The sequence below is a fragment of the Falco naumanni genome, chromosome 5 (assembly GCF_017639655.2).
Source record: "Falco naumanni isolate bFalNau1 chromosome 5, bFalNau1.pat, whole genome shotgun sequence".
Classification (NCBI taxonomy): Eukaryota; Metazoa; Chordata; class Aves; order Falconiformes; family Falconidae; genus Falco; species Falco naumanni.
In genome coordinates, this window is record NC_054058.1 from 38976353 (window position 1) to 39004330 (window position 27978).

A 27978-nucleotide genomic window follows, 5' to 3' on the forward strand; every position below is an offset into this window, starting at 1 on the left:
CATGCATAAATGAGTTAGGATTTTATGACTGAATCCTTGGATTATTTTCAAGAAAACACACATATTAAAATGAAATTTCATTAAGATTGAGTGAGGTTTTAGAAGGGAGAAAGAGCCATAAAATGATAGGAAACTTCTGTAAAAGGCACGCTAAAGCTGTGAAGATTCACTTAGCTCACAAGTCTGGGACAAGTGTACTAGTCATCCAGTTAAGAATAAAAATAAAAAAATTTAAAAGCCACTTGCGGGTTCAAAGCATGAATAATTAAAAGAAAACTGCTGCTGCTTTCAATTTTTTAAATTCAGTTTTTCTTGATTGACTTTTTATTCTTCTCTGGAAATATTAATGATATTGATTAAAATATTAAGACATACAGAGTAATTTTTCCTTCTTTACTGCTAGTACTACTTAATATTATAACTGAACACAGAGGCTTGGAACAGGTTGAGGCCCCTGTTGTACTGCAGTGACAGTCCTTACCATTTGTTTTCTGCTAAATAGAGATTCATTCATAACTTACATTTAAAAGAAATATGGCTAGAAATTTGTCCAAGACACATTTTTTTTTTAATTCAATCTGTGCTTGATTTTGCTGGCCAATACTAACTTGTAGCTATACACAGAAGTATGCCTTGTGCATGAAGGAAAGTAATGCCTAAAAGGATTGGTAATGGCTAAGTTTCTAATGTCTTTTGGTGTGGAGGTGGCAAACTAACATCATCTGGTTTTAGTTGTGCACAAAATGTCTGTACTGTCTGCATACGGAACCTTTACAGATTCTGGCTTTGTATCTCCATGATGGAGGTGCCCACTGGAAAATGTGGGCCTTTATTTCACCCAGGCCTGCAAGGAGCACAAAACATAGCAGGGACTTAAAGCCTTCTTCATATCCAAGGAAATGCTCTGTTTCCACCACCAAAAATCTTTTTCTTAAGACACAGCAGCTCATGGCAGCTCTAAGTTGGAGGAATTTACTCATTAACTCATTAAGAGAACTTCAGGTGACCATAATGCACTAGAAGAAATATTTAAGCCTGTACCCTACAGTGGTCCTTAGGGCCCCAAGCATGATGTGCAGTGAAGTGTGTTGGCCTGGTTATCCAGAGTAATCAACCTACTGCAGAGCCACAGCGTTGGCAGTGGAAGAGCTTCGGTGTCGCCTATCACTACTATAGATAAGAGCAGTGTGTTTTATGTGTTCAATCAGTGCAGCAAGTTCATGTTTCCAAACTATATTATAGTAAAAGTACCCAAAAATTGCAGTGAATCATGACATAATCTTTGAAACACTTCTTTCCAAGATGACTTAAACTGATTTTTTTCCAGCTTTCAATATTCTTTATGTAATGTGAAATTTTTTTTAGATTTTCTGATTAGATCTTGTAACCAAATGTAAATTAATGGCTTTAATGTTGATGGCAGATCTTCACTAGACAAATGCAGTGATCACTTGATTGCTGCCAATGCAATTGTATTGATGTTATTTTTATAAGCAGGTAGATAAAAATAGAAGAACCACATAGTGTGGGATGAAGGAATTTTTTTTTTTGTAAGGACTAAGTCAACTCTGCATTAATGTATATGAATGGTGGTGACATATACATACAAAGCTGACACTGAAAGCATTTACAGGTCAAATACATTTTTTTACTGAAAAGTAGACAGTTGTCCAGTTTGTTGGAAAGCTGAGCATTCTTCCAAGACTTGAGAACTGACAGTTTTCACTACTTTTCTAAGTTTATCTTAAAGGTGTGCATTTGTCCCCAGGTTTGTAGGATTTGATGTTTCAGTGCTTAGATCCCAGAGTTAGAGACTGATTTTTCTAATGTACTGAGGACTAAGAAATGTGTTCCAGAGAGGGCTTTTTAAGACATGTTCTCAACTGTGCAATTTCCTTTAAAGCATGTCTGATAGTATCAGTCCCAAGTCATGGGAAAAACGGTCTACAGTTTTGTACATTTTTATGTGAGTAAAATCATTTAGGAGCTATTGGTGATGTCCTTATTCATACTGGGCAGGACTTTATATCATGAGGAGTCCCTCTGAAGTTAGCAGTCTCTCTAAAATTGTATTTAGTATGATCAGAGTTATCAACTTAACCCAGGAAACTTCTTTGGGTAACTAAACTTACAAAAATTAATAGAGGTAATCAATACAGAATATTACTTTTCAGATACCTTCATTTTCTCAAGACTTTTTGTTGTGTGGCCACTGCTATCTGTTCTGCTTTCCTCTTATTGATGCTCTTAATACCACCCAACAGACTTCTAGGCTGCCGCTGTTCTTTTAATCCAAACTCCAGCTACAAGCAGCTGTTCTGTAGGCAGACTTTTTTTTATTAACTTTGTTAGGAACTATGCTGTATCATATTACTGTCTTCTGTTCCTGGCCCGTGCAGCTGTAGTCATTGCTTTCCACAGAAGTCTTTGCAGAAAGCTGTAACTTCTCTCTTTTCTCAGTAGACTTTTTTTGTGTGTGTCCTTTGCTGCCCTTAGGTTATCTTTGCACTGTGAATAAGATTTCTTCTACCAAGTATTTCTGTTGGTGTAAACCAGTTCCACTGGCCCAGTTCAATTTGATCTGAGTCTTTGCACAGTCCTGGTGCTGTTTCTACCAGGAATTTCCTTTCATTTAGGTTCTCAAATGAAAACTTAATCTCAGAGCAGTCCATCAGCTTTGCAAAGAGCTGATTAGCATTGCAGCCAGATGAGTGTAGGGAACTGGGGCCAAGATCTGTGAAAGTAACTTCTATTTAGGTGCTTAGCTTCCTGTCAACTTTAGCAGGAGTTCAGGCACATAAATAGGTTTTAGGAGCTTAAAATCCCATGTGGATCTGGCTTCAGGCACTTTTCATTGGAGTTTGGCCATCATGTGAATAATGGTGGATGAACCTGAAAATACCTCATTCCTCTTCCAGTCCAGAAACTGAATTCACCACCATTTCATGGCCAGCCTCTCCACCAGCTCCCTGGCTGGCTTTCAGAAGCTGAATTAAAAGCTATTAAATGGAAAACAATAGAGTACATTGCACCAAAAATTTCAGACTTTGAAAAACTCCCTACTCCCACAGTTAGCTGAATTATAGCAAATACAATCTAATTCAATAAGGAAAGACTGTCAGATATGTGATGATGAGACTTAAGGAGTCCTGCCCGTGATTCCTGGGAAATTTAAATACAGGATTAGCACTAGAATGCCAGCTAGCTAATCAGGGCTCAGTCCTAGACAATTAGTGTCTTACAACACCACAAACACTGTCTTTTTCATACCTTTTCTCTAAGTGTACCTTTCTGGAAACCAGGAATAAAAATAAAGTTCCTGTTAGGTACGTATCAAAGTGTGTAAAAGCATATATATCAAGTGTTTGTTACAGTTCCAATTTAATCTGAAAAAGTAATTGACAAAGATTCAGGGTTTGGCTTTAATTGTTTTTAGCTTGAACAGTGATCACTTCATCATAGTTGAGTCATGTTTAGAAAATTTAAACAAGCTGCATGATTACTCTAGGAAGCATGGAATGGTTTGTTCAAATCGGTACCATCTGTGGACAGAAAAAGTTGGGGGAATTTTAGTCATTCTTGAAGAATGGAAATCTGATTCTCCATGCTAGAGTAATTGTAATCCTCTTTGTATCTGTAACCCAATAGCATAGTTGTCCTGAAATTGTCTCACTGAACACAATCATCAAGTGCAAGAGAGACTGTGCCACTGGGTGTCACTGCTCCTCACTGTGGCTCTTTGAGAAAAACTGGTTTACTCCGGATTCAGATCACATCTTTTCATTTGTTCTAATGGAAGTTTACATTTAGAGTTGATTTGTCTGTGTGAGCAGTCACATCAAATGGGATATATTTTGCACTGACGAACATTTAAGGCTCTGATTCCTTTTAAGGGTCTGTCTAGGCACTGGCAGAGAAAATTTTCCTCTCTTCTGCTGACTGACCCTTTCTTTCATGGGTTAGAAATATTTGATTTATATGGATCTTAGTAAACTGGGAAAATGGTGACATAAAATAGCAATAAAAACGTTTGTCTAATCTGTATGTTGTGATATCTGCAAGTTTATCTTTAAAAATGGCAGCTTTCATGTGGTGTTACTCACCAGGATAATCACAGATATTATCTTCAGCCTTGTGAGGGTAAAGTGCATGGGCTTCTGTAGCCAGTGGGAAAAAGGTCAGATAGGAAGAAAAACACTGTTTTTTCTGCCCTCCATTCTTTCCCTCACACTCTGGGAGTTTGTCTCTTTCCACCAAATACTTGTTGGAGCTCATGGAGGCTGGCTTTATTGGACTTCTGTTGGTCTGTGTGAGAGCCCACAAAACAGAGCCACAGGTACTTTTCCTAATATAATTTCTAGTTCTGTGAAACTGCCAAGCATCTTTTCCATCTTTATTACAATGCAACATTCTAGCTCTCTGTTCTTTTTGATGGCATCATCCCTGTTGAAACTGGGGGGACAGGGCACTCTCCTTGAGAAAGCCCACTGTGCTGGCTAGAACATGGGCACTGCTCTTTCTGCCGGTGACTAGCCTCTTTAACCTGCCTTGGGTTAGGTGCAGAGACTGCAGTTGTGCCAGCCATGGCTCTACCAGCTGCACATTTGAGCAAGTGAAGGTGTGTATTTCCACCTCCCTCTTGGCACACAGCAAGCAACCAGTTACTATCTACTTTAGTCCAAGCCCCTGTTTCAGTACTTGATCCAGTCTTTCATTTAAACTGGAGTATAGTCCGATAATCAGTTTTCAGCAGATGGAAGTTAGTGATGGTAGACTAAGAGGCATTAGAGCCAGTTATTTCCACCTCCACATTGCATACTTTCACACTTCTATTCCAGACCTGTAAACACTGGCAGTTCCTATCGCAGCAAGAGTTCCTGGAGTTGTGTGCCTGGGAAGGTCAGGTCAAAATTCCTTATCAAAAATAAAGAGTAATCCCCTCTGAGTGAGAAGGAAGAGAATTGAATTTTCTTACATTCTTGTAATTATTTCCTGTTCTGATGTCTTTGGAATTGCTGACTCTTAGTTTTTTTAATTCTTGCAATATATAAAATTGGATATTAAAAAACTTTAATTCAAGTTCAGAGTGAGACAGTGTGATAACTTGTACTTCACTCAAATAATTTTATCCATTCTATCCTGCATTTATCATCATCATCATCAAGTGTGTAAAATTCATATTCTTTGCAGTGTCTTAACAGGTATTAATAGCTTATATTACAATGGAGTGGATGATTTTTTTCAGGAAAAATACAGATTTTTTTATAGTAACCATTGAATATTTCTCTGCCATTATTTTCCATTAATTAATGGTCAAACTAAGTCCTTTCTTGTAATTGACACAAGTAGCAAATACAGTTCATAGAGCTATTATGAAAATATTGCAGTGTTTATTTTTTTGAAAGTAGACAAAATGGGTATTACATCCCCAAAACTATGATCAGCCAAGAAAGTTACTGCCTGTTCCATTTGTATTTACTACTTCCCATACTTCTCTTCATGCTAATAACAGAGCAAAACAACTTTGATTTTGATAGCATGGAGTTTGATGATGGAAGTTGTCTCTAGCAAAGATTTTTTTTCTGAAAGATTTTGCTCCTGTTCTGCAATTAGTGTGTAGCATTGTGGGAGCATATGGGGCTATTGCACCCTGTGATGTGTACGCGTGTGTGAGAGCTGAGCAAAGGGCAGGGGAAGCACCCACGGTTCCAGTGCCTGGCCCCTCTCCTGCAGGCTCCACCTGCTTTGGGCTCATCTAAAGGGATTTGAATTTCTCAACCTTTTCAACATCACAGCTTGGTTTGACTCAGAATTTACATTTCTTGTTAAATGTATTTAGTGGAGAAGCTTCAGCTTGTTATATTATGATGATTTTCATAAACAAATCATTGCAGATGAAAGCAGAGATCAGATATTCCCACAAGGCTGAAGAAACAAAAAATGGAGGGTTTTCTCTTTCTTCCCCAGTAACGTTGGTCTGGGATCCTTTTATTCTTTATGTAAGCCTTGGGACTTCTTCAGTTTCAGTTTGAGGATGTATCATGTGTTTTTCTTTTACCAGCGATACTTTGTCCTCTGAAGATTCTGAAGCACTCTTTAAAGCTAAGTGCACAAAATTATTTCTGAGCTGATTTCTCTGCACATTTTTTGCCACAGGGAGTATTAGTATTATCTTACAGAGTCTTAGAGATAATATTAGCTTACTGTATGACTGTGTGATACAGCACAAAACCATATGTTGCATCCAGACTGCAAGAGTTGGGAGTACACTGTTGGCTTAATATAGAAATGGATCAGTGTGTGTGCATGTATGTACATACGTGCACTACTTCTGTCTCCATGTACAAGAATATAACCTGTGTAGACCCATGTATACAAATGTATACAAATACATGGAAGCAAACTTTATGGGAAGTTTCTTTTTTTGCTTTGTATTGCCATATTACTTAGCTCTTCCTTTGGCATTTTAATTTGTTGTTTGCTGAACAACTGGTAAAGCACTTATATAAAGATAGACAAACATATTGCATGCAGTGATACTTCCCAATCAGAAAGTGTATCAGGATGCTTATGAAACCTTGAGGTGTTACCTGAGGATTTCATATGTTACCAAGAGAAAAGGGAGACAAATGAGTATTTCTAAGTGAGAGGTGAGGAATCCCAGTTAGCAACAGCAGTAAAAGATGCTACGGGTAGGCCAAAAATAACTTTGCTCGATATTCCCTCCCTCAGTTGAGACATAGCCCCAAATGTAGCAACAACAATGTCACACCTCTCAAAGCTGTCTCTGCATGCCACACCTAAAAGTACTTTTCTCTTTTTCAAAGGCTATAGTAAATGTAAACCATCTATATATGTACAGTGTGGTCCTTATTAACCACATGAAATTGAATCTTGGTCTTTAGACATGTGTATGAAAATTTTTATTTTCAACACTTGATAGAAGAATTATAGTTGCAATCACTTTTCATTGAAATGAAGATATCTTACAAATGTTTCAATTTTTAGTTCCTAGTGCTCCCAGGGATATTGTTTTCTCCAATGTGCAATCAACAAGTGTGACCTTGAACTGGAGACCACCAAAATCTATCCTTGGCTACTTTCAAAACTACAAGATTACCACACAGCTACAGTCCATCCATTGCAGTGACTGGGAAACTAAGGAATGTATTGAATATGAGATGCATCAATATTTATATGAAAATGTGTTGGACGACCGGATAGAAGAGACAGTATACGGACTGAAAAAATATAGATGGTACAGATTTGCAGTTGCTGCTAGTACAAATGTTGGTTATGGCAGTTATTCACCTTGGATTTCTACGCAAACACTTCCTGGCTGTAAGTAAGGATGTCTGCTATGTGTCATAATGCTGTAACAATGTGTTGTAAGCAAGAACACTTGGTAGAAGTTATTTCTTCATAGACCTACAATATTGGTGAAGTTAATAAGGATTAATTGGTGAAGTTAATAAGCAACTCTTCATATCTGAAATATCACAATATAAATCACATAGTAAGTATGTATACTTGATACTGCTTTAGAATATGATGCCTTTTGTGTGCTTTACTATATTTACTGCTTACCCAACAGCAATTTCATTCCTCAGCCCTATTCCAGTCTAGAATTGGTAAGTCTGAATTTTGGCTATTTTGGCTTTTTATGCCATCTTCAGTACATCTTCACATGTGGGATATGCCAATGAAAAGTAGTCCTTTTTTAAATTCTTTGACTAAAAGTCTATTCACTAACATCATAACACTTCCCTGAAATTCTATTGTATGTTCCTGGCAATAGAATTTAAGCAATAGTTTCAGAGGAAGATTTCTTTCCAATACCCTATCTACCTAAAGACATTACAGATCAGAGTAGCCATGTACAGTAACCAGTACAGGTCTGCCATGACACATATCAGAACTGTCATGCCTCAGCTGAAGATTTCAGTTTCCAAGTAAGAGAAGAATTAATTGTCACAGATAAGTCATCACTACATATTTGAGAGAAGGGGACATGAAACATAAATTATTTAGGCAGTTGTCATGAGGACATATGACCTTCCTTCCCAGTCTGCAGCCAGCCTAGGTCAGAGCACATCTGCGATCCAGCCTCTGGCCCATGTAGAACAACAATGGAGAATTACCATGAGTGGCCTGACTAAATCACAGATCCTTCACTCCTTTCTCCATCCAAAGTAATCATAATAAAGATACCAGTGATTTAAAGAGCTGTGTTCCAGGGACTACGCAATGTCCACATACTTCCTTTGTTCCAATCCTGTTTTTACAATCATACGACGTGAATTAAGGAGGCTTTTGTATAATGTTCCTCATAGTATCTGTGCACTCTCTGTACAGTAATACATCCATCTATCCTTAAATGCCTCACAGTTTTTCCTTTAGGTAAGGAAATATTGTCATCATTTGCAGATGAGAAATTGAAACAGATAATTTCTAAGCCCCAAAGGGCAAAGAGATTTGGACACTGTGATAGTGAACATCACAACAGCCCATTTTTTCACATAAAGCACGAAGCAGTCCTTTGAACTGAGAAGTATTGTGATCAACCGCAGAGTCATTTTCATGTGCACTTACTTTCTTTGTCCAGTGGTTCTTATGGGGATGCTATGCTTGTAAATTAATGCAATATTTTAAATGAAAGTGTGTGGGGGGCGGGAAATGAAAAAAAAAACATAACCCCAGATGGAGCAGAAAATAGCTAACAGAAGCCGTGAAACTCTTGAGACAGCAGCTCGGGGGAGATTTCTTACTATTAGATGGACAGATCTCAGCTGCTGACATATGCAAATATTTCTCTTCAAAAAATTGTTGTTGAGTTTGGGGAGTTTAGAGATTTAAACTGGGCAGAGAGGCAGATATTGAAAACACAGTCAGATAAAGTTAGGATCCTTTGTATGGCTTCCTCTCTGGACAGTGATAATTTGGTCTAAGAGAGAACCAGTCTCCTGTCAAGCCCACTGAGGAGACAGTAGTTAAAAGTATAAAAATCTCATTAGACTGCACAAACCCTTTCCATGCCAACATAGTGTTGTTCCCAGCAGTAGGTCCTCTGTATGCTCTATTAGCTAGTTTAACAAATGGTGATGAAATAGAAGTCAAAAAAGTTCCACCAGTTCTTCCAGCCCAAGTGTCTGGGTGAGGGAGGTGGGCAGCAACAAGTTTTCCGTGAGCTAAATCAGTGACACATCAGGAGACGAGCTGCCTATGAAACACACCACTGCGGAGTCAAGGAAGCATGGGCACTGTTCCAGGTATCGTAGCTTGGTGCTGGTCTTTTTCCTGCAGTAATGGCAATCAGCTGAGGAGGAAAAAGAGAGGAAGGTGACATGTCACAGCTGGGTAGCCAGCTGGCAGCTCCAGCGTGCTTCAGCAGTGCTGGGAGCCTCCCTGAGCAGCGGCTGATCTTTAGCAAGGGCAGGTCTCTAGGTACCTGACCTCATACATTCCAAAGTCTTTGGAAACAGACTGAAAAAACCTTAGTTCCCCCTTCTCTTTTGCAAAGGGTACTGCCTGTAGCAGGGCAGAGAAATTCAGGGTGCACAAACAGAACTATTGCTCTGGGCAGCCTTGCGGAGTGTATCCAGAGAACAGGTGTTGATCCCCCTCTCCTTTCCCTCACGGACAGGACCAAGCATCCTCTGGATTAGCCTGCTGGTACACAGCCAATATACATGGTCTGTTAGGGCTTAAGGGTGCTTAGCTGCTATGTAAAATACACTGAGTACTTAGCCCATAAAATCAATGGGAGTTGTGTTTGCAGATTTGAGGGCAGAAGTTAGCCACTCCCTGATTTTCAGTAAATGAGATTGCTTCTGTCGAAGGGAAAGTTACCTTGGTTGTGAAGTAATAGTCAAATGATTTTTCTTCAGAAATAATTGGGTTCTCAGAAATTTGTGTTTATCTCAATCCTAAAGAAAATATTATAGTTATTATACTCATATTGAGGAAGCTACAGCATTTAAGCTGAAAACCATTAGACTCATTTCTCAGAATAAAAAGAGGTGAAAAAAACAACAGCAAAAATTATGTAACAGAAACCCTTAATATTCTTTACAAGTGTTGGGGACATGCCTGTTGTGCTAAAGCAGAAATACCTGATAATTCTGAATATCCAGTAACTAAGGTGAGGATCTTAGCTGCTTATTTCAGTTGTTCAATATGAAGGTAAATTTAAGGCTACAGGAATTCCTTTTAGGATTCTGTAACTCATTTTCAAGCTTAAAACCAAAAATAATGGCTGTATTCCATAGTGAAAGTGAGTATAGCATTACTGCGTGGAAAGTGTTATAGGTTGTTCAGTGCAGTCCAGTTCTCACATCACATGGATAAACTATTCAGCCTTCTGTCTTGCAGATTATCCTCACAGGAATTGTCCTACTGTCTCATAAAGTAGTTTGATGGCACTGTTATTACCTAGCTGATGGATTACCCAAGAGCCAAATCTACTCTGCAAGATGAAATATTTTCAACATAACGTAGATTTATATAGTTACCAGTACAGAAGATCACAGTGTTGTGTCACAGTAAGGGCAAGGGCAAGAAATGTTTTCCATAGCTAGAGAAACTTTGTTCAGTCACCTGCACTTACCCCGAGACATTTTTACGTTGATAAGGAGAACAAGATTGGCCAAACTTGTGCTTTCTAAGAAAAAAAAATAATTTTTGAGGGTGAGTGTTAGGTTGAAAATGAATGGCAGTGAGATCGCTGACCTCATTTTGGATCTCATACAGTTACACAATGCAATGCTTTTTGGTAAACTGCCAAGTTTCCTAATGCCAGGATATACTGAGATACAAAGGAAAATCCCAGATGTTCGAATGTTCCATGAAGGCTAGGACATAGATGCATGGGGCAGAGGGTTATGCATCTCTTTTCAGCACCTTCTTTCCCAATCCCTGCTGATACCCACTTGCTTGGCATAAATAAATGCTTCTGTGTGGTGAGAAGTAATAAGATTTCATGTCTTGTTGTTATATGCCCTTTCTTCTGGCAGGTTTTGATTGAGAGAACTTGTTTTCCTTTGTTCCTTTCATTCTTTCAGAACTAAACATTGGAAAGTAAATATGGCCTAATACCTGTATTTAAATGTTTATATCTGTAAAAGTAACCTAGGTGATTCTAAAATGAAATAACTGAACCTCAAGCTTAATTTTTGTTAGGAAAAAGAAAAAAAGAACTGGTCTTAACCAAACTGGCAAGCATGAATTTCTGGCAGAAGACTGGAGTGTTCAGTCTTATTTTTGAGGATTATGGTAAATAATGGGCTATCCAGACTTATCTTCAAGCTAACACACTTAACTGCTGCCTTAGCATCAGGACACAGATGGATGAGAAAGATGACCCTGACCTCCAAAGACCCACATTCCTGTGCAAGGATAGAAGCATGATAATCAGGAAATGATGGTTATTAGTTACAGAAAATGCATTATTGTGAAAACCAGGAGAAAAGTGCTTATGAGAGGAAGTGATTGGATTATGGGGGAATGAGAGAATAAGACTGGGTCATTTCTGCTGAGTAAATTGCTGTGATTTATAAGAGAAAGGGTATAGTGATATCATGGCCTCATATTGACTAGATTCATTTCACAAACAAACCTAAATCAGAACGTGGCAGTTACCCAATGAATGAAACACAGTTTTAAAAAGGATGATTTTTTAAGACATAAAACACATTAGACACATTTCCTTTTCTAGTTTTCCTTCTAATTATACAGGTTATTTTGAAAATATCTCTAAATTTCAGTATCATTCAGTTGATGTCTGATAATGTACTTTTCATGATAAAAATAAACCAGGTATTAATGCATAGATGTATTTTAGATATTTATCTTAAATACAGCACACTCAATTAGAGTTTTCTTGCAAAGATCTAAAAACATTTTAAATATAAACGGCATATGGCAAATTATCTATTTAAGTAACCTCAGGCTGGATAATTTGTAGGTTAGATTGTGCTTGAAAATTATTTCACACCATCAATGTCTAACGCATAAGCATAAAGTGGCTTCTGAAAAAAAATATTGGGAGATAAAATGCCCCATTAATATTGCAAAAAAGTAAAGGAAAATTGTCTCAGCAAACTTAGTTGGTTTGGAAACTAAGGCTCAAGAAGCTATATATATAATTTTATAGTGTTTTTCAGAAATTTCAGCTGGTAATAAAGATACTGCCACTGCCATAGTTACTGAAGGCAGTATTTACACTAAAAGGCACTGTTTGAGCAACAAATCTGACACGTGTTACCTGGAAAACAGGCTTAATTTGTGCTTACATAGTTTATTAGGGAACTAAACTATAGTTTATAGTCCTATAGTTTTTAGGGAACATGCTTGCCCTTGTATTTTGCTTTGTGTCTTCTAACTCCCCACCCAACAGCCAGCCTTCTCTGAGCAGTCTCCTCTTTCACTACCCTCCCGTGCTTTCAGAGTTCATTCAGTTACACTCTTCATTCAGTTGTTCCATGCTATTCAGTATTTTTGGGGACTGCTTCCAATAGTTGAATCTGATCCTGCCTACAAAGTCTGCTATATTCCTGCTAATCCCAGCACAGCAATCTACGTCCCGTAATCCAACACCCTAAACTTGTCATAGCATCTTATCAACTCAAATCTTCCTGTTGTATTCTGCAACCATGGTGCAAAATTTTCACCTTCACAGTGCGAAATTTTACGATTTCTCCTTATTAATCTTTCACACATAATTTCCATAGCTACATACCTCCTTCCATGCTATTTTTCCTTTTCCTAACCTGTTTTCTACCTAAAAAACTAAGTAGCCTTGTGTACACTACAATTTTCCTCATTAAGCCCTCTTACCTAATGATTAATGGTGAAAAGAATCATATTCATGTATTAATCATGTTTGAGAAAAGAGACTGCATATTCTGATTAGGATATATATGATACTTTTACCATTTTTTACAATGGACTATTCGCTGATATGTGTTAATCATAGCTGTATTTTTGATGGTAGATTAAAAAAAAAGGCACCATGAAGCCAAGTTCTGGAAATCTCTTGTACAAATCTGTTGTTACTTCTATAACAGGCTGTTCACTGATAGGTATCACAGTTTTCTTTTTTTATTGTAGACCCAAAAAAGGCACCATGGAGCCAAGTTCTGGCAATATCTACAAATCTCTTGTCACCTCTATTCCAAATTTTATTTTCCTGAACTTTACCACAGTCATTATAAAAAAGTAATACCACTTACTGAGAATTGTTGTGTTGTTATTATGATTGAAGTAATTTCTTATTCATGAATAAGAGATAACTAGCTTAATTCATATATCATCTTGACAAAAGGAAATTTTAGGAAAATCCCATTTCTTAATGTGAACATTCTTACATGAACATGCTTACAATTCCTATAATTTTTGTGTGTGTGTTTTCCGGAGTTTCTCAACATGTTAAGAATAAGTTGAAAGAGAATCTAGAAAATATTTTTTTTCTGTATAAAATGCTTTGTTCTAGTACAAATTTTTTTCTAGCATGCAGAAGACCTTGTGTTTTTACAGTTTCTTGTTCTTCAATGATTCATGTGACATAAACAAATATATTATGCTTGTCTATTTGTCTAAATAGTTATATATATTTTTCTTGTGTCATGTAAAATATATATAAATTACTTATAATTAAAAAAACCTATAATTTCAGCTTAAGATGAAATTGCAGGGAGCTCATACTCTACAAAAGTATTAATTGCAATGAAAAATGTTTTTCTAAATCATACTCTATATATGAGAAAGAAAAAATGTTGTAATTATTTAAACAGTGTCTAATGGTAGATTTGTGAAAAAGTTTTATTTTCAGGTTGAAAAATAATCTCTGTTGACCACTAAAATCACTGGGTTATTTTTTGTGAACTTCTTTGGCCATGATCCATGTACATATTTTTTTCTACAGCTCCAGATGGTCCTCCAGAAAATGTGACCGTGTTAGCTACATCTCCTCACAGTATTAATATCAGCTGGAGTGAACCTGTCATCATTACTGGACCAACATGCTACCTTATAGACATTACCTCAGTAAGGCAACTGTTTTATTGTTGGTAGTAATAGAGATGTTTGGTGATATAAATACCACAGTAGATGTTCTTACAGAAATTACAGGACAGACACAAACTAGGTTGAAAAACAATATGTCTGTGTCTATTTCCACATAAACTTCACATAGGAATTAGCTGTACATTTATAAATTTCTTAATGGGAGATAAATTAATTACTTGGTATTAAAAAATGTGTGATAATAATAGGTCTTGGAATGAAAAAAGTATAGCTATAAATGTATACAGGAAAACAGTAGCTGAGCTTTGTGGAGGTGTACCTCTTTCTAACAATAATGATGCTGTTTACCTGTAAAAATAATTACTTTGGGTTTTTTCTTCAAAGGAAGGAAAAGTTCATTGCCATGATTTTACAAACCACAAACCACAGTGCAGAGCCTAGGAAAAAGAGGTGACTTGTATAAGGTTTCACCATATCAGAGGGCAGTTTAGTCAAACTTGATTTCCCCCTTCCCACTTGGTGCACTGCCCATCAGATTAGCTGTATTTTGGTAGCACAACAATAACACTTCTTTCTCTTTCACCTTTATAAGCAAAAAAAGGCTGACATAAGAGGAAAGCTCTAGTGGCCTTTCTCTTTTCATCCTCTGCTACCCTTACTAACTCCTTAAAACAACCATTAATAACTCATTTCCTTCCCTGTGGCAAGATATGAAACTTTCTAAGTTTGAGCACATGAGAAGTTTTAAGTAGGATATAGGTTCCCTGTTCTTCCAGAAATTATAAAGACAGGGCTATCAGTGAAAATGGGGAGCAGTTTACCAGACTTTACCCAGGAAAATGCTGTTTGTAGCCTTAAAAATCTGGAATCAGTCTGTTAGATAATAGGAAAAAAAATTAAAGACTACATCAAACTATTTAAAGGCTTTAAATAGAAAGCTTTTTTCAATTTTCTGAGAAGGCAGTAAGACTATTATGTGTATCTTTTCATTGTCTCTGAATCAGTTATAAGAATTAGAGATATGCTAAAATATTAATGCTGAGATTTTTGTGCAATCAAAACTTCTAAGGAGATCAATAAAAAAATGCCAAATATTTTTAAGCTCCTCTGTAAAGTTAAAAGACGTAGAAATGTACAGACTTGCTACTTTCTCTTCCTCTGACTTAATTGTACAGTATGTAGAGTGCAATCTGTTCAGTTCTGAGCACACTTACCTACCATAGCAGTAATATGACAGGATGAAGGATGTGCAATAACAAGGGGAATACTAACAGGGGAGGAATGATTCCTTGGCCAATTGAATAGGTCAATAGAAACTACATAACAATTTTTATTTCTTCTTTACTAAAGTTAGAGAAGACTTTTTCTTTGTCAAAAGTTCCTGTCCTTTTTGACTAAACAGCATTATAGTGCATCAACCGAAAAAATGATTTTCATGCTTTTGATAAAACTTCCAAATTTGATTTTCAAAGTTTGATTTTTTGTGCGTGTAATATTTAATCAATATTTATGTAAACAATTTCTCCTCTGTCTGGTAATTCCTAAATTATAAAGAGGATATCATCTGGTTCTACACTATGAAAATTTTATAAATACCTTATAAATATGTTACTGTAAAAATCATAAAGTAAAATGAACTATGGAATGCTTGATGTGAGCCTGACAGCATTCAGAAGTAACTTAAAAATCTGTTTTAAACGTTCGGTTTGAAGGGCTTTGGTTTTGTTTTTACAAAATGGAAAATTTTTTCCAGATATTTTTCGGATATCTAGCTTTATGTTTGGGGATTCCTTGTAATCAGATGTTGTTTGTCTAATCATCAATAACTACAGGTGTCAGTTCTGTAGCTAATCATCTTAGTAGACAAATCTATTCCTTCTTAAAGGCCAATAAAGTTGTCACAACCTTTTTCAGTGGAAATTTCAGTATTTATTTTATTGTCCCAGTGGGAAAATTTTTATGAAGACTCCAAATTCCACAAAATTTTTGTATGTACAACTTTACTCATTTTAATTCTAAACTGAGTATCTTTAAGGATTTATAAAATTAGTCTCACAGAACAGAATAATTTCAGATTTCTGCTCTGTGATGTCTTTATTCCTAAAAGGTAGTAATTAGTATTCATTAGTGAATTAGGGTTCTGTTTAAATTGCTAGGATGTTCCTTGCAGTTACATATTGACATACATAATGATGTAGTGGTGTGATTCTATTTTAGCTCTTTATAAATATTTATATGCCAGATGTTTCGTAGTCAGATGGGAAAAAGTGTTTCAGCTCTTGATGGCCATCCCAGAAAATGAATGTCTGTTTAGTCCATCAGAAAGTTTAGTTCAGGTTAATTCTCAGTGGGGATGTATGCATAACTGTCAAATAAAAGTTATGCTTGAACTATTCTAATATTTTAGCAGCTGTATTTAATACAGATTTCATCCAGTGGGAAAACTACTGTACAGCTACCTAATCCTCTTTTCAAATTACACACTGAAGAAACAGTAATGAAAACATCATTAACTGAAGTAGTGGGTATAGACATAAAAAGAATTTTGTAAATGATACTTGATCAAACACTAGAAAAGCTCCCATTTTTTTCTTTTTTTTAAGCTAACATTAAAAGTGATTAATTGGCTATAAAGCCCAACACTGTCGATTTTGCTACAGAACTAGAGATTATTTGAGATGTATGGATGATAGGGATCCCAAGACGTAATCCAGTCCATATCCTGCTCTAACACAGAAACAAGTGTACCTGAAGTCTTCCTCACAAATCCTTCATTATCTTGTTCTTAAAAATGTCCAGAGCTGAAAATTGCTCAGTAACCCTCAATAGATTGTTCTAGGTTTTAGATATTTAGATATATCATCGCAGTTTTTGCAGTTTTTAATTCTAATCTTTTTTTAGTGCAAATATAATTTCTATTTGTGTTTTCATGAACACTATAAACAATGGAATATCTTAAATTTAATAACATCATTTTTTATATTTTGAAGTTGTTACTGTCTTCCACCATCCTCCCTTTTCTAGATTTAACTCAAATTATTTCTCCTTTCCAGCTTTTCTAGTGAGAGGATGCTCCTTCCCCACTGTCTTACAAGTATTGCTTCTATTAATATATCCCAAGATGAATACCACTTTCTGCAGTCATAACATTATATGTTGCTACCCAATTTTCATTTTGTTTTTTGTATTCCAAACAATTTTCTGCTATTCCAAACAATTTTCTGCTATATAGCTGCATATCTTCTGGATCTTTGCCTACTTTGATTCCCATTTCAGGTTGCTACAGCTCCCCTGGACCAGTGTCTACCAATTGATTCATGTTTGCTTGGTGGAAGACAGCACCAAGCAAACAGCCCATTTCCTTAATCCCATACTATGTGAAGTGGTGAAGAGGCAACACATGGGTGAGATGGGAGTGCACTCGCCTGTGCAGCTTTCTGGTCTTGATTGCTGGAGAATTTTTGTGAACACTTTTATGTAAATGGTTAGAAAAGAGGAAAGATAAAAGTTAAATAAGGTGTTCAAATAATAATGTCCTGCTTTCAGCTCTTTCAAGTCTTGTAATAATTTTTTAAAAAAATATTATTTTACAGGTAGATAATGACAATTATAAAGCTCAATTTCTGAAGACAAATGAAGAGGGTAAAGTCTTAGAAATTTCTGATTTAAAAGCATTTACAAGGTATTCGGTAGTAATCATTGCCTTTACGGGGGATGTTAATGCTGCACTCCTTGAAGGCCAGGCTAGTTCTCCAGTAATTGTCTCCACTTTTGAAGCAGGTTTGTATTTTTCTCTATATACATCCAACTTTGCAGTTTTTCTTTCATCTGACAAATAAACGAGAGTTTTGAACACATGGTGCACTTTTAATGAAAATTTTTACTCACAGTGGTTTTTTTAATATTTAAAAAGGTGGCAGTCAATGAAAAAAGTGATGGTGATAATAAGTGCTAAGACTTACCTTTAGGGTAAGACACTTTTTTTTTTTTGAGGACACAATCTGTGTATTCTCTGTGGAAGGAGGTTGCTAGTGAAGGCCCACAGGGATCTGTGCTCCAGTCAGCTCTTCCACAGATTCAAAACACTCTGGAGGAATGGGGTAGATATTAAGGTGACAAAAGTTGCTGATGCTATTATGTTACTCAGAGAAATAAAACTGAGAGGTGAGAGTGAGGAACTGTGTAAGGACCTCATGATTCTGAGAGGCTACATTACAGAAGAGTAGATAGCATTTACTTAGGAAAATATAAACAGATGTACATGGGGAAGACATAATTCTAGCTTTACATACATAGCTCCTGGTTATGTTCTGTCTGCTATCTTTGCTGGGTTTGAATTGTTCACTAAGGATATATATAAACAAACAAACAAAGCAATAAAAATATTTTCTGAAAAGATACTGAAGTTTCATTTCAGACTAATTATCAACTGTGTATAAACTACAGTTGCCTTATATCTAGTGAGATTAGCTGCAGATCAACTTTTTTAGCTATATACGAAGGTTGATTTCAGATTTAGACATACTACACAGTGATTGTATTTATCATTTATCTTTTGTTTAATGTCCCTAATGAGTGTGTGTATATTATGTATAATGCCTTTAATACATTAAATTGTAAGGATTTCATGACCTGTTTATATCCCTGGAGGCTGATATGGTCTTTTACTTTGGAAGAATGATTGAAGATTAAATTAGGTGGTAGCTGGGTCCGTCCTATGAGCTATCTTTTTTGGTAGCCCTCTCTTTTATGTAAAAATGTGATATGTTAGTATGTGCAGTAACCTTAGAGTTACTCATCTCACCTCATCTGTTTGTATAGTCTAGCATATGGCTGACTTACTCCAGGGAAGTCTGAGTAAGCATTTGTTGGCTGGTGTAAAAAAACTGGAAGGTATGACAACTGCATCTAAATCCGTGGCTGAGGGAATGTGTTTACCTTCAGTTGCTTGATTTCACTATTTAGAGGTCATGCTACATACTTGTCTGCTCAGGTAGAGCAATAAATATTTAGCTGCCTGGAAAGAATGTTATAGCCTTTTTTTTTTCAAATAGGGACACTGGGGAAATGATTTATAACTTTGCTGTCTTGAGAATAAACTACTGGAATAAGTTTCTGACAAAAAACTGTCTTTGGGAAAAATGCATGTTGTGTTTGTGTCTGGATATTGGCTAGTGGAATTTTTTTTCCTAAAGAGTTAGCTGTAATGAGCAGAGACTCTTAGGAGCATGGTGGCTTGTTTATATTGGGAGGGAGCTTGCTGTTGACAGAGGGCTTTCAGAAAGGGATAATCAAGACTAGCACTTGCTTCTCGCTTGTCAACCCATGCAACGATTTGTTTACACCGGATGTATTTCAAGGTATAATGATGCCTTCAGGCTTTCTGAGTAGAAAATCAGAAGAAGCTTTTCTGATAAAGACATTCCAAGGGCTATCTAAAAAATATTTTTAATATTTGTAGTATTAAATTCTATCATTAAGAATAGGATTTCACTAAATATTAAATTTTTATTCCTTATAAATATTTATATATGCAGTAAGGATTTGAGATTTCTTTAATAAAACCAGAAAATACCAATGAAAAAATACTGATATACAAAAATATAATTTGTAACTTTTCAGGTTTTACTCTAATAGTAATAGTAGTAAACTGATTAAGTGGATCATTGAATTATTTATTTCAGTACCTGAAGACCCACCTAACAACATAACATTTCAGAAGATACCAGACGAAGTAACAAAGTTCCAAGTAACATTCGTGCCGCCATCTGAACCAAATGGAAATATTCAGGTGTATCAAGCTATGGTTTACAATGAAGATGACCCAGCTGCCATCCAGATCCACAACCTTAGTGTCATTGGTAAAACAGATCAGTCAATTACTGCCATGATAGAAGGACTAAAAGGAGGACATACCTATAATGTCAGCGTAAGAACTGTTACTTTTTCTTTGGAATGAGTGAGAGATTAGTCTGAATAGGGAACTTAAACCTAGGCTGAATATGAGATTTTCATGGCAAGAATGTTAGCTGGGGTGTGAAGAGAGACAAGTCTGAGGAATGAGGGGAGCAATGAGAGGGTAGAGCAAGTGGGAACAGGACACATCACTAGTGGTTAGCTTTGTACTGTGGACCACCAGTTCATGTGCTAGCAAAGCAGCCTGTGGCACATCATCACAACTACAAGACTAAATTCCTCTCTTAATTCCACTACTTGCATTGCTCATTTGGCTTAGATGAAAGGTCCAGTTCTGCAAGGGAAGCTTGCTAGAAGAATGTGCATGAAGTCCTTTCAAATAATCAGCCTAGGACAGGAGAGGAGTCGACATAACTATTTAAGTGGGCATGTTTTTCTCCTTTTTGTAAGAGCTACGAGTGATGAAGTGTTACTGTACTTATGACTCTAAAGAAGTATGAAGTAAGTTCTAGCAGAGTATGAATGGCAAAAGGAGTGTTTCAGTATTTATTGTTGCTTCAAATATATCCAGACTTTGCTAGTTTGAAGCTCTTACAAATACACATTAAAACAAGTGTTTGTTTTTTTAAGGTGTATGCAATTAATGGTGCTGGTGCAGGGCCAAAAATTCAATTGAAAATAACCATGGATATAAAAGGTATGTTTCATAAAATACCCTTTAGCTGAAATCTCTATAAATGCTGAAGAAATTGCTGTTACACCTGAGTACACAGTTGTGTGCCTTTGTCTTTTATTTAAAGATGGCATAATGTAGGAGCAGGAACTCATAACTGGCAGCCTTGAATTGCAGTGCTCAGTTTTGCTGCATAACACTGATCATTTGCTATTCGTATCTAAGTAATACTGTAAACCATGTGCAAACTCAGTGAAGTAATCATACTGGACCAGTATTTTAGTTACCATCAGCACACAGCTTAAAAGAATATCACAGAGGTATAGCTAAGTATACAGTATCACAGTTGTGGAAATAAATACAGTCATTGACTGAAATTCATTGAGAAACTGAGACTCAGTCTTTTGTTTTGTCTTTTAATTGAAAACTGATATGCAGAGGCAGTTATCAGAATACAGTTTTTAGAGGCTTAAGGCATTAAGTAGAACATTAAGTTTTCCCTGAACCTATGCTGAAGATTTGTCTTGCATAACACAGCTATGTGCCTCAACAAAGTACTTGTAGTGAAAACATTTTAAAACAAAACTTTGTGATATATCTTTGTTTAAAAACAGAACCACCACGACCTAAAAAGAAACCAACACCAGTTTATGATACCAATGGGGCATTACTCGTCACAGCTACAACAATTACAATCAGAATGCCAATATGTTATTACAGTGATGATCATGGCCCTATCAAGAAGATACAAGTTCTTGTTGTGGAAGCTGGAGGTAGAATTTTATAAGTTCTCTTGAAAATTGTTTTGAGGTTTTTTAATTTCTTTATTTTCAGGATGTTTGTCTTTTCTTTTTTTATTTCCTTTCTTGGGTCCCAGTAATTTCACTTTGGAAAGCAGCTAACAAAGTCACTTCAGCTGTGGCAACAGTACTAAGAGCAAAGTATCTTTCACAATACTTGTGGGCTGGGTACTGGACTTTGGGAACACTTGCCAATGAAGAATCACCCATGCTGTTTGAAGTCACCAAGATTATTCTGGCCCTATTGTTATCATTGTATTTTTTTATTGCCCATTTCCTTAAAAAAAAAAAGTTTGGCATTTGTGAAAGGTAGATCAATCTGAAACTTTTTTTTGCAAGGTTATTCTTCTGTTGCTATTAGTGTTGCCTGCAAAAGAATGCAGTCATGTGCAGTTGATATTTCCATTTCAGAATGGGGGCAGAGGGATTTATGTAAATCCCTTCTGTAGACTGTGAGTTAGAATGGGTATTCCCTTGTATGGACTGATGAACATTTACTCATATGAACTGCCATGATGCTCTTTTGAGTAATTGCCCACCAATGTGAGTGGGAATTTCATGACAGGACATCATATGGTCAAGCTTACTTTACCTAAAAAGGACAAATTCCAGTTATTTAATTCCCTTGTTTTGCTTGCTTTCAAAGTATAGAAGCATTCACACTAGGGAAATTCACATTATGTCTCTTGCCTTTTTCTGAATTTTTCATTTTAGCACTAATCCTACATACATTTACTTCATAGTTATTGCTGTGAAGATTCTCTTGAATGGATAGACATACAAATACCATGTTAAGCAACATTTTGAAGATTTTTCTTCTGAGTTGCTGGGTACTATCCACTTATGAAAATCTAGTCATTTCATTTATGAAACAGTCTTTAGAGTAAACTCATATTACTGTCTTTGCTAGCCGTGCTCAGTTTAAAATTCAAGTGACTCTGAGTTAACGAAATATAGATAGTGTGGATAACAAGGAAATTCGGGTTCAAATGCAAATACAGTTATAGACTTAGTTTTGTAAACAGCAGTGATAGTGTGCTAAGCTCTTAAAAATATTAATTTCCTATTTAACTTCTTTAATTACAGTCTGGTCAGAATGTAAATTGTATCTGATTGTTTCTTTTCTTGATAATAGCTCAGCATGATGGGAATGTTTTTTTTCTTGATAATAGCTCAGCATGATGGGAATGTTACTAAGTGGTATGATGCCTACTTCAACAGACCAAGGCCATATTTTACAAATGAAGGCTTCCCAAACCCACCTTGTATAGAAGGAAAAGAAGATCTGAGTGGCAAAGAAGAGATATATGTCATAGGTGCTGATACTACATGTACAATACCAGGCAGTCAAGACAAAATATGTAATGGCCCACTGAAACCAAGAAAGCAGTACCTGTAAGTACATTTGTCTCTATGTTTGTCCAAGAGAAAGATTTAAGTGAAATACAGATTTACACAAACATATGAAACGTAGTTCAATTATCAAAAAGTGGAGACTGAAATGATCTTCGTGTGTCTCTAATTTTACATTTTTTGGCTGAGCATAAATATGTGTGACAAATCTTTTAAAGTGTTCCAGGTAACAAAAGATGATTACTGAGTTCTTAAATTAAATAAGACCAAATTCAATATAAGTAATTAATACAGTCTGATTATACATTTAATATATTGACACTGAGTCCTTGATGTCTGTCATAACATCAACTTAGCAGGTGAATAATGATTCCAGCTTTTATTTTACTAAACCTGAAAAACAGTTTTTCATTTCTATATGAAATAATATTTAAGAAAATGCACATAAACTTTTATTTCATTAGGTTTTTTTGTTTTATTTCACAGATTTAAGTTCAGAGCAACTAACATTAAAGGACAGTTTACAGATTCTGACTATTCTGACCCTGTCAAAACATTAGGTAAGGACAGTGTCATTTACTAAGGTATTTCTCTACCTCCAAAGAATCTAGACAATTCCATACTTCTTTTTAGTGCAGTGGTTTCCCTGCAGTAAATATTCTCTATTTTTGTTGGACTATCTTAACCAGAATGGCTGAGGAAACATATCCACTCTTTTGTGTGTCCTTTTGAGGTTGCCAAGTGGTCTTACCTCAGCCTGGACTGTTCCATGAAGAAGCAGTACTGACAATGTTTGTTAGCAGAGATTCAGTTATACCAATAAAAATACCATTTTAACAGGATAGCTCATCTTGCTTGGAGAACTGCCAAAAACTATACTGTTTGTGCAGTTTCCCTCTGTGTTGGATGTAGAGCTGTTAATGCATACTCTCCACAGTAAAAAACTGTCCAGATGGCCAAACCCAAAGAGTAGTGGTGAATGGAGTTACATCCAGCTGGTGGCTGGTCACAAGTGGTGTTCCCCAGGGCTCAGTACTGGGGCCAGTTCTGTTTAACATCTGTATCAATGATCTCGACAAAGGGATGAAGTGCAGCCTCACAAAGTTTGCAGACAACACCAAGTCGGGCAGAAGTGCTGATCTGCTTGAGGGCAGGCAGGCTCTGCAGAGGGATCTGGACAGGCTGGGCCAATGAGCCAAGCACGAGGTTCAACAAGGAGAAGTGCTGAGTCCTGCACTTGGGTCACAACAACCCCACACAGCGCTACAGGCCTGGGGAAGAGCAGCTGGAAAGCTGCCTGGGGAAAGGACCTGGGGGTGCTGGCTGACAGCCGGCTGAACATGAGCCAGCAGTGTGCCCAGGTGGCCAAGAAGGCCAACAGCATCCTGGCTTGTATCCAAAACAGTGTGGCCAGCAGGACTTGGGAAATAATCGTCACCCTGTACTCAGCACTGGTGAGGCCACACATCAGATAGTGTATTCAGTTTGGGCCCCTCACTACAAGAAAGGCATTGAGGTGCTGGAGTGTGTCCAGAGAAGGGAAATGAAGCTGGTGAGGGGTCCGGAGCACAAGTCTTCTGAGGAGCGGCTGAGGGAACTGGAGTTGTTTAGTCTGGGGAAAAGAAGGCTCAGCAGAGACTTAATCACTCTCTACAACCACATGAAAGGAGATTGTAGGGAGATGGGTGTTGATCCCAACACAACTCTGCTCCCAAGTAACAAGGGACAGGACAAGAGGAAATGGCCTCAAGTTGTACCAGAGGAGTTTTAGATTGGATATTAGGAAAAATTTCTTCACTGAAAGGGTGCTCAAGCATTGGAACAGGCTGCTCAGAGAAGTGGTTGAGGTATTTAAAAGACATGTAGATGTGGCACTTAAGGACATGGTTTAGTGATGGACTTGGAAGTCCTGGGTTAATGGTTGGACTTGATGATCTTAGAGATCTTTTCCAACCTAAACAATTCTATGATTCTGTGATTCTATTTCAATGAGCCTAGTGTAGGAAATCTCTTGGCTGCAGATCATTCCTTCTAGTGGCAGCTCATCTGAGGGCATGACCCTTTAGCCCTTCATCCTTTAGACACAGGCAAAGCTTCATATTAATAAACTAATATTGTCTAATAGAATTCATCAGGTTCTGTTGTCACTCACCAATAGTCCAGCTGTTATGGGGTCTCAAATCCAGCATAAATTCCTCCATGGCAGTGTTGAACTACCCCCAAAACTGGGAGTGAAGACTCTTGTAGCAGATCGCAATAAGATCTGTAAGTTCTTTTAATATATTGGTAAGCCAAAACTTTCTTAGCTAAGCATTAGCCCTGACTTTCTGAAAAGGGATCCGAAGACAACTGGTTGAGTACCCAGAAGAATTCTAGTGGGCACATATTTTTCATTTGGCATTCATCTTCTGTGATATGAGCTCCCTTATTCATCTAATCCATGTTAGAAATTTGTTACATGATCTGATACTGAAGATCCTGAAATGCTAATTCACTACCTGAATATTCTGAAAGGATCTGGCACTGTATCTGTAGCCCTGAATGTTTTGGAAATTGCAAAACAAAAGTTGTCTTTATATGTTCTGAATTTGAAAGTTCTAAGCCAATGAAGCAAATAGTTTGCCAAGTAAGAGAAAGACAGTGTGTTCAGTCAGGGAAAACAAGTCTACTGGAAATTATCCAACTGTATCCAGTCCTCTGGGCAACTTTCTCCTTTCTAACAGAAAAGTCTGCAATGCTTGAAGAAATCATGCTTCAGTGGCAGGCAGATAGTGTAATTCATTTGCTTCTGTATTGCTACTGAAAACCCTTGACACGTTCTCCTTTGATGTAGATCATAAAGAAGCAAGTTCTGTTTGTATGCTGAATAAAAAGCAATAGGAAAAATAATAGACCTGATAAATTCTTCAGTTATCCATGGCTCCTCATACCCATCCAGTGCCTTCTGTGCTAACATTTAACATCAAGCACTGCTTTTAAGATAGGCACTACAGCAAACTCCTGTCTAGCCTTAACTTCTAAATTTCAGAGCCTATCCAACAAAAAATAAAACTTAACTGGAACAGATAATTAAAAGTTTCTTCTGTGCTTTCTTGCAAGTGTTGTGGAATCAACACCAAATTCATATATCACAAGTGATGCAGGTACTGCAGTTGAGTAGCCTTGAAGACACAGTACTGGCAACGCTATTACCAATGTCATCTTAAAAGAATAAAGGAAGTTAGATTTTTTTAGACACATCTTGTCGTGAGACACATAACCTGAAGAACCCTGTCCAAGTGTTTCGTAACAGATGATGCTTTGGTTATATGAACTTCAGGCTTGCTCTGGAAGCACAACCCAGAAAACATACCAGAAGGATAAGTAGCTCTTAGGTATCTCTATGACAAATTACTTCTATTCCACTTGTAACAACAGCATCTTTTCAGAAGAAATTTATGCTGCCTAAAATCAGAATTGCAATTTAATTTTAAATCAATTACCTTTTTTTTAATAATCATGAATTAATAACATGAAATTCATGTTTTTCCAGCATTACACTTTCCTTTTAGTAGATAAAACACTGATTTGAATTTTGGCAGGGGCATTCATGGCAGTTCAAAAAACCCTACATTATTTTGGTTTCTGAGTCTACTTACAGAATAGGTAGGTCTTTGATCTGGAAAATCAGAAAGCTAACCTTGTATCTGTGCAATTCAATACTGCGTGTTAAATATGTTTGAAGCAGAAAAAAATATGGAAAACCTATGAAAGACTTCTTTGTGGCAGGTGCAGATGCTCTTGTTAAACAATAGGAACTTTGCCATGGAGGAACACTGAAGCAGAAATTACTGGAATACACAGCTGCAATAATGATTTTTTGATTATGGTAAAGGATATGTTGTAATATGGTGCTCCCACTCAACCATACTTGGAGTACCACAGCTCTCCTCTTGAGCTGGAGAAGTGGAGTTTCTCCTTCATAACCCATGACTGACATTGCAAAAGTAACATCTATACTACGATGAAAGGTCAGGATTTTTCCATGAGATAATTAAGATGGGGTGACAATTACTATTTAAAATTCTAATACAAGACAGCCTATAACCTTTTTATGAACTCTGGTAGCTAGTTCAAAATCACTGTGGGGCAGCTGGTAGTCCTGTATAAGTGTAGACTTTTTCCATATGAAATACAAAGCTGATGGGACAGGAAATAATTAAAATGGGGTTTCCTGACACTGCCTTTTGCATAAAAACCTACCTTATGATATTCTATTATTGCAGTTTGTTATCATGATGTATTGAGTTGCAGCACCTCAGAATTATACAACATGATGTCTTCTGTTTTCTCTCCTTTCCCTGGCCCATGATCATCTCTACAGATGTGTGTAGTCCTCCCCTGTTGCAAAGTAGAAGGAAATGTAATTTTTTGTTCTTGGTGGGTATTTTGCCAGCACTGTTTTGTTTAATAAGATCGATAATGTTTGGACTGATGTTAACTGTAGGGTTTAACATTGACTTCACTGTTTAGTGCAAAATAAATAGAACTGTTGTAGAGGCTCCTCTGTAGATTCTTCTGTTCTTCCATATTACTAACATTTGTGCCTCATCACAGAGATCAGTGAGTGGCAGGGACTTTTTCATTCCTTTTCTCCTTGCAACGTTGTTTATGTTCTTGCTTTTCTGTTGTCTTTCCCTGGCCTAAATTGTTCTTACCTTATAGTGTCTAGTTTCGCATCTGAAACTTTGCTAATGGGGTGGAAGAATTATTCCAGGTATTTTGTAAACTATACTTAATTCTGTTGTCTATCATTTCATACAGGTATGATATTACTTATTCATGTTGGTTTTGGTCTACAATAATCTCAGACTTTCTTCCGATAAATTTCTACCTAACCTACTGTTTACTATGCTGTATCATTGTAGCTGATTACTCCTGCGTATGTGTAGAACCATGCACTTGATCTAACAAAACTGCATCCTACTGTTTTAAGATTATTTCTTCAGCTAAATCAGGATTATTTTGAATTTTAGTCATTTTCTCCAATGTACATGCAGTCCAGATCGTCCGCAATATACTCTCTAATCCAAAAATCAGAGCCTTTTGAGAGAAACAAAGGTAGGACTTTAGTGTTTTCCAGTGTGTCCTTGGGAGGATGTTGTCCCTTGAGCGGGAAATCTGTTTCATACAGCAGGAAGCAGTACATTTTTCTGTCCTTCCTGGAGGATGGAC

The 27978-nt window shown here is 36.7% G+C and overlaps 1 protein-coding gene across 1 annotated transcript in view; it reads left to right on the top strand.

Moving 5' to 3' along the window:
* Nucleotides 1-27978, top strand: part of PTPRQ (protein tyrosine phosphatase receptor type Q) — a 141780-nt gene that overhangs the window by 84859 nt on the left and 28943 nt on the right. Inside the window, exons 43-50 of the mRNA XM_040596994.1 lie at nucleotides 7009-7341; nucleotides 13922-14043; nucleotides 17616-17802; nucleotides 19707-19951; nucleotides 20569-20635; nucleotides 21226-21384; nucleotides 22584-22806; nucleotides 23251-23324. Of these exons, the coding sequence (XP_040452928.1) occupies nucleotides 7009-7341; nucleotides 13922-14043; nucleotides 17616-17802; nucleotides 19707-19951; nucleotides 20569-20635; nucleotides 21226-21384; nucleotides 22584-22806; nucleotides 23251-23324 (1410 nt within the window). The remainder of the gene's footprint in view (nucleotides 1-7008; nucleotides 7342-13921; nucleotides 14044-17615; nucleotides 17803-19706; nucleotides 19952-20568; nucleotides 20636-21225; nucleotides 21385-22583; nucleotides 22807-23250; nucleotides 23325-27978) is intronic.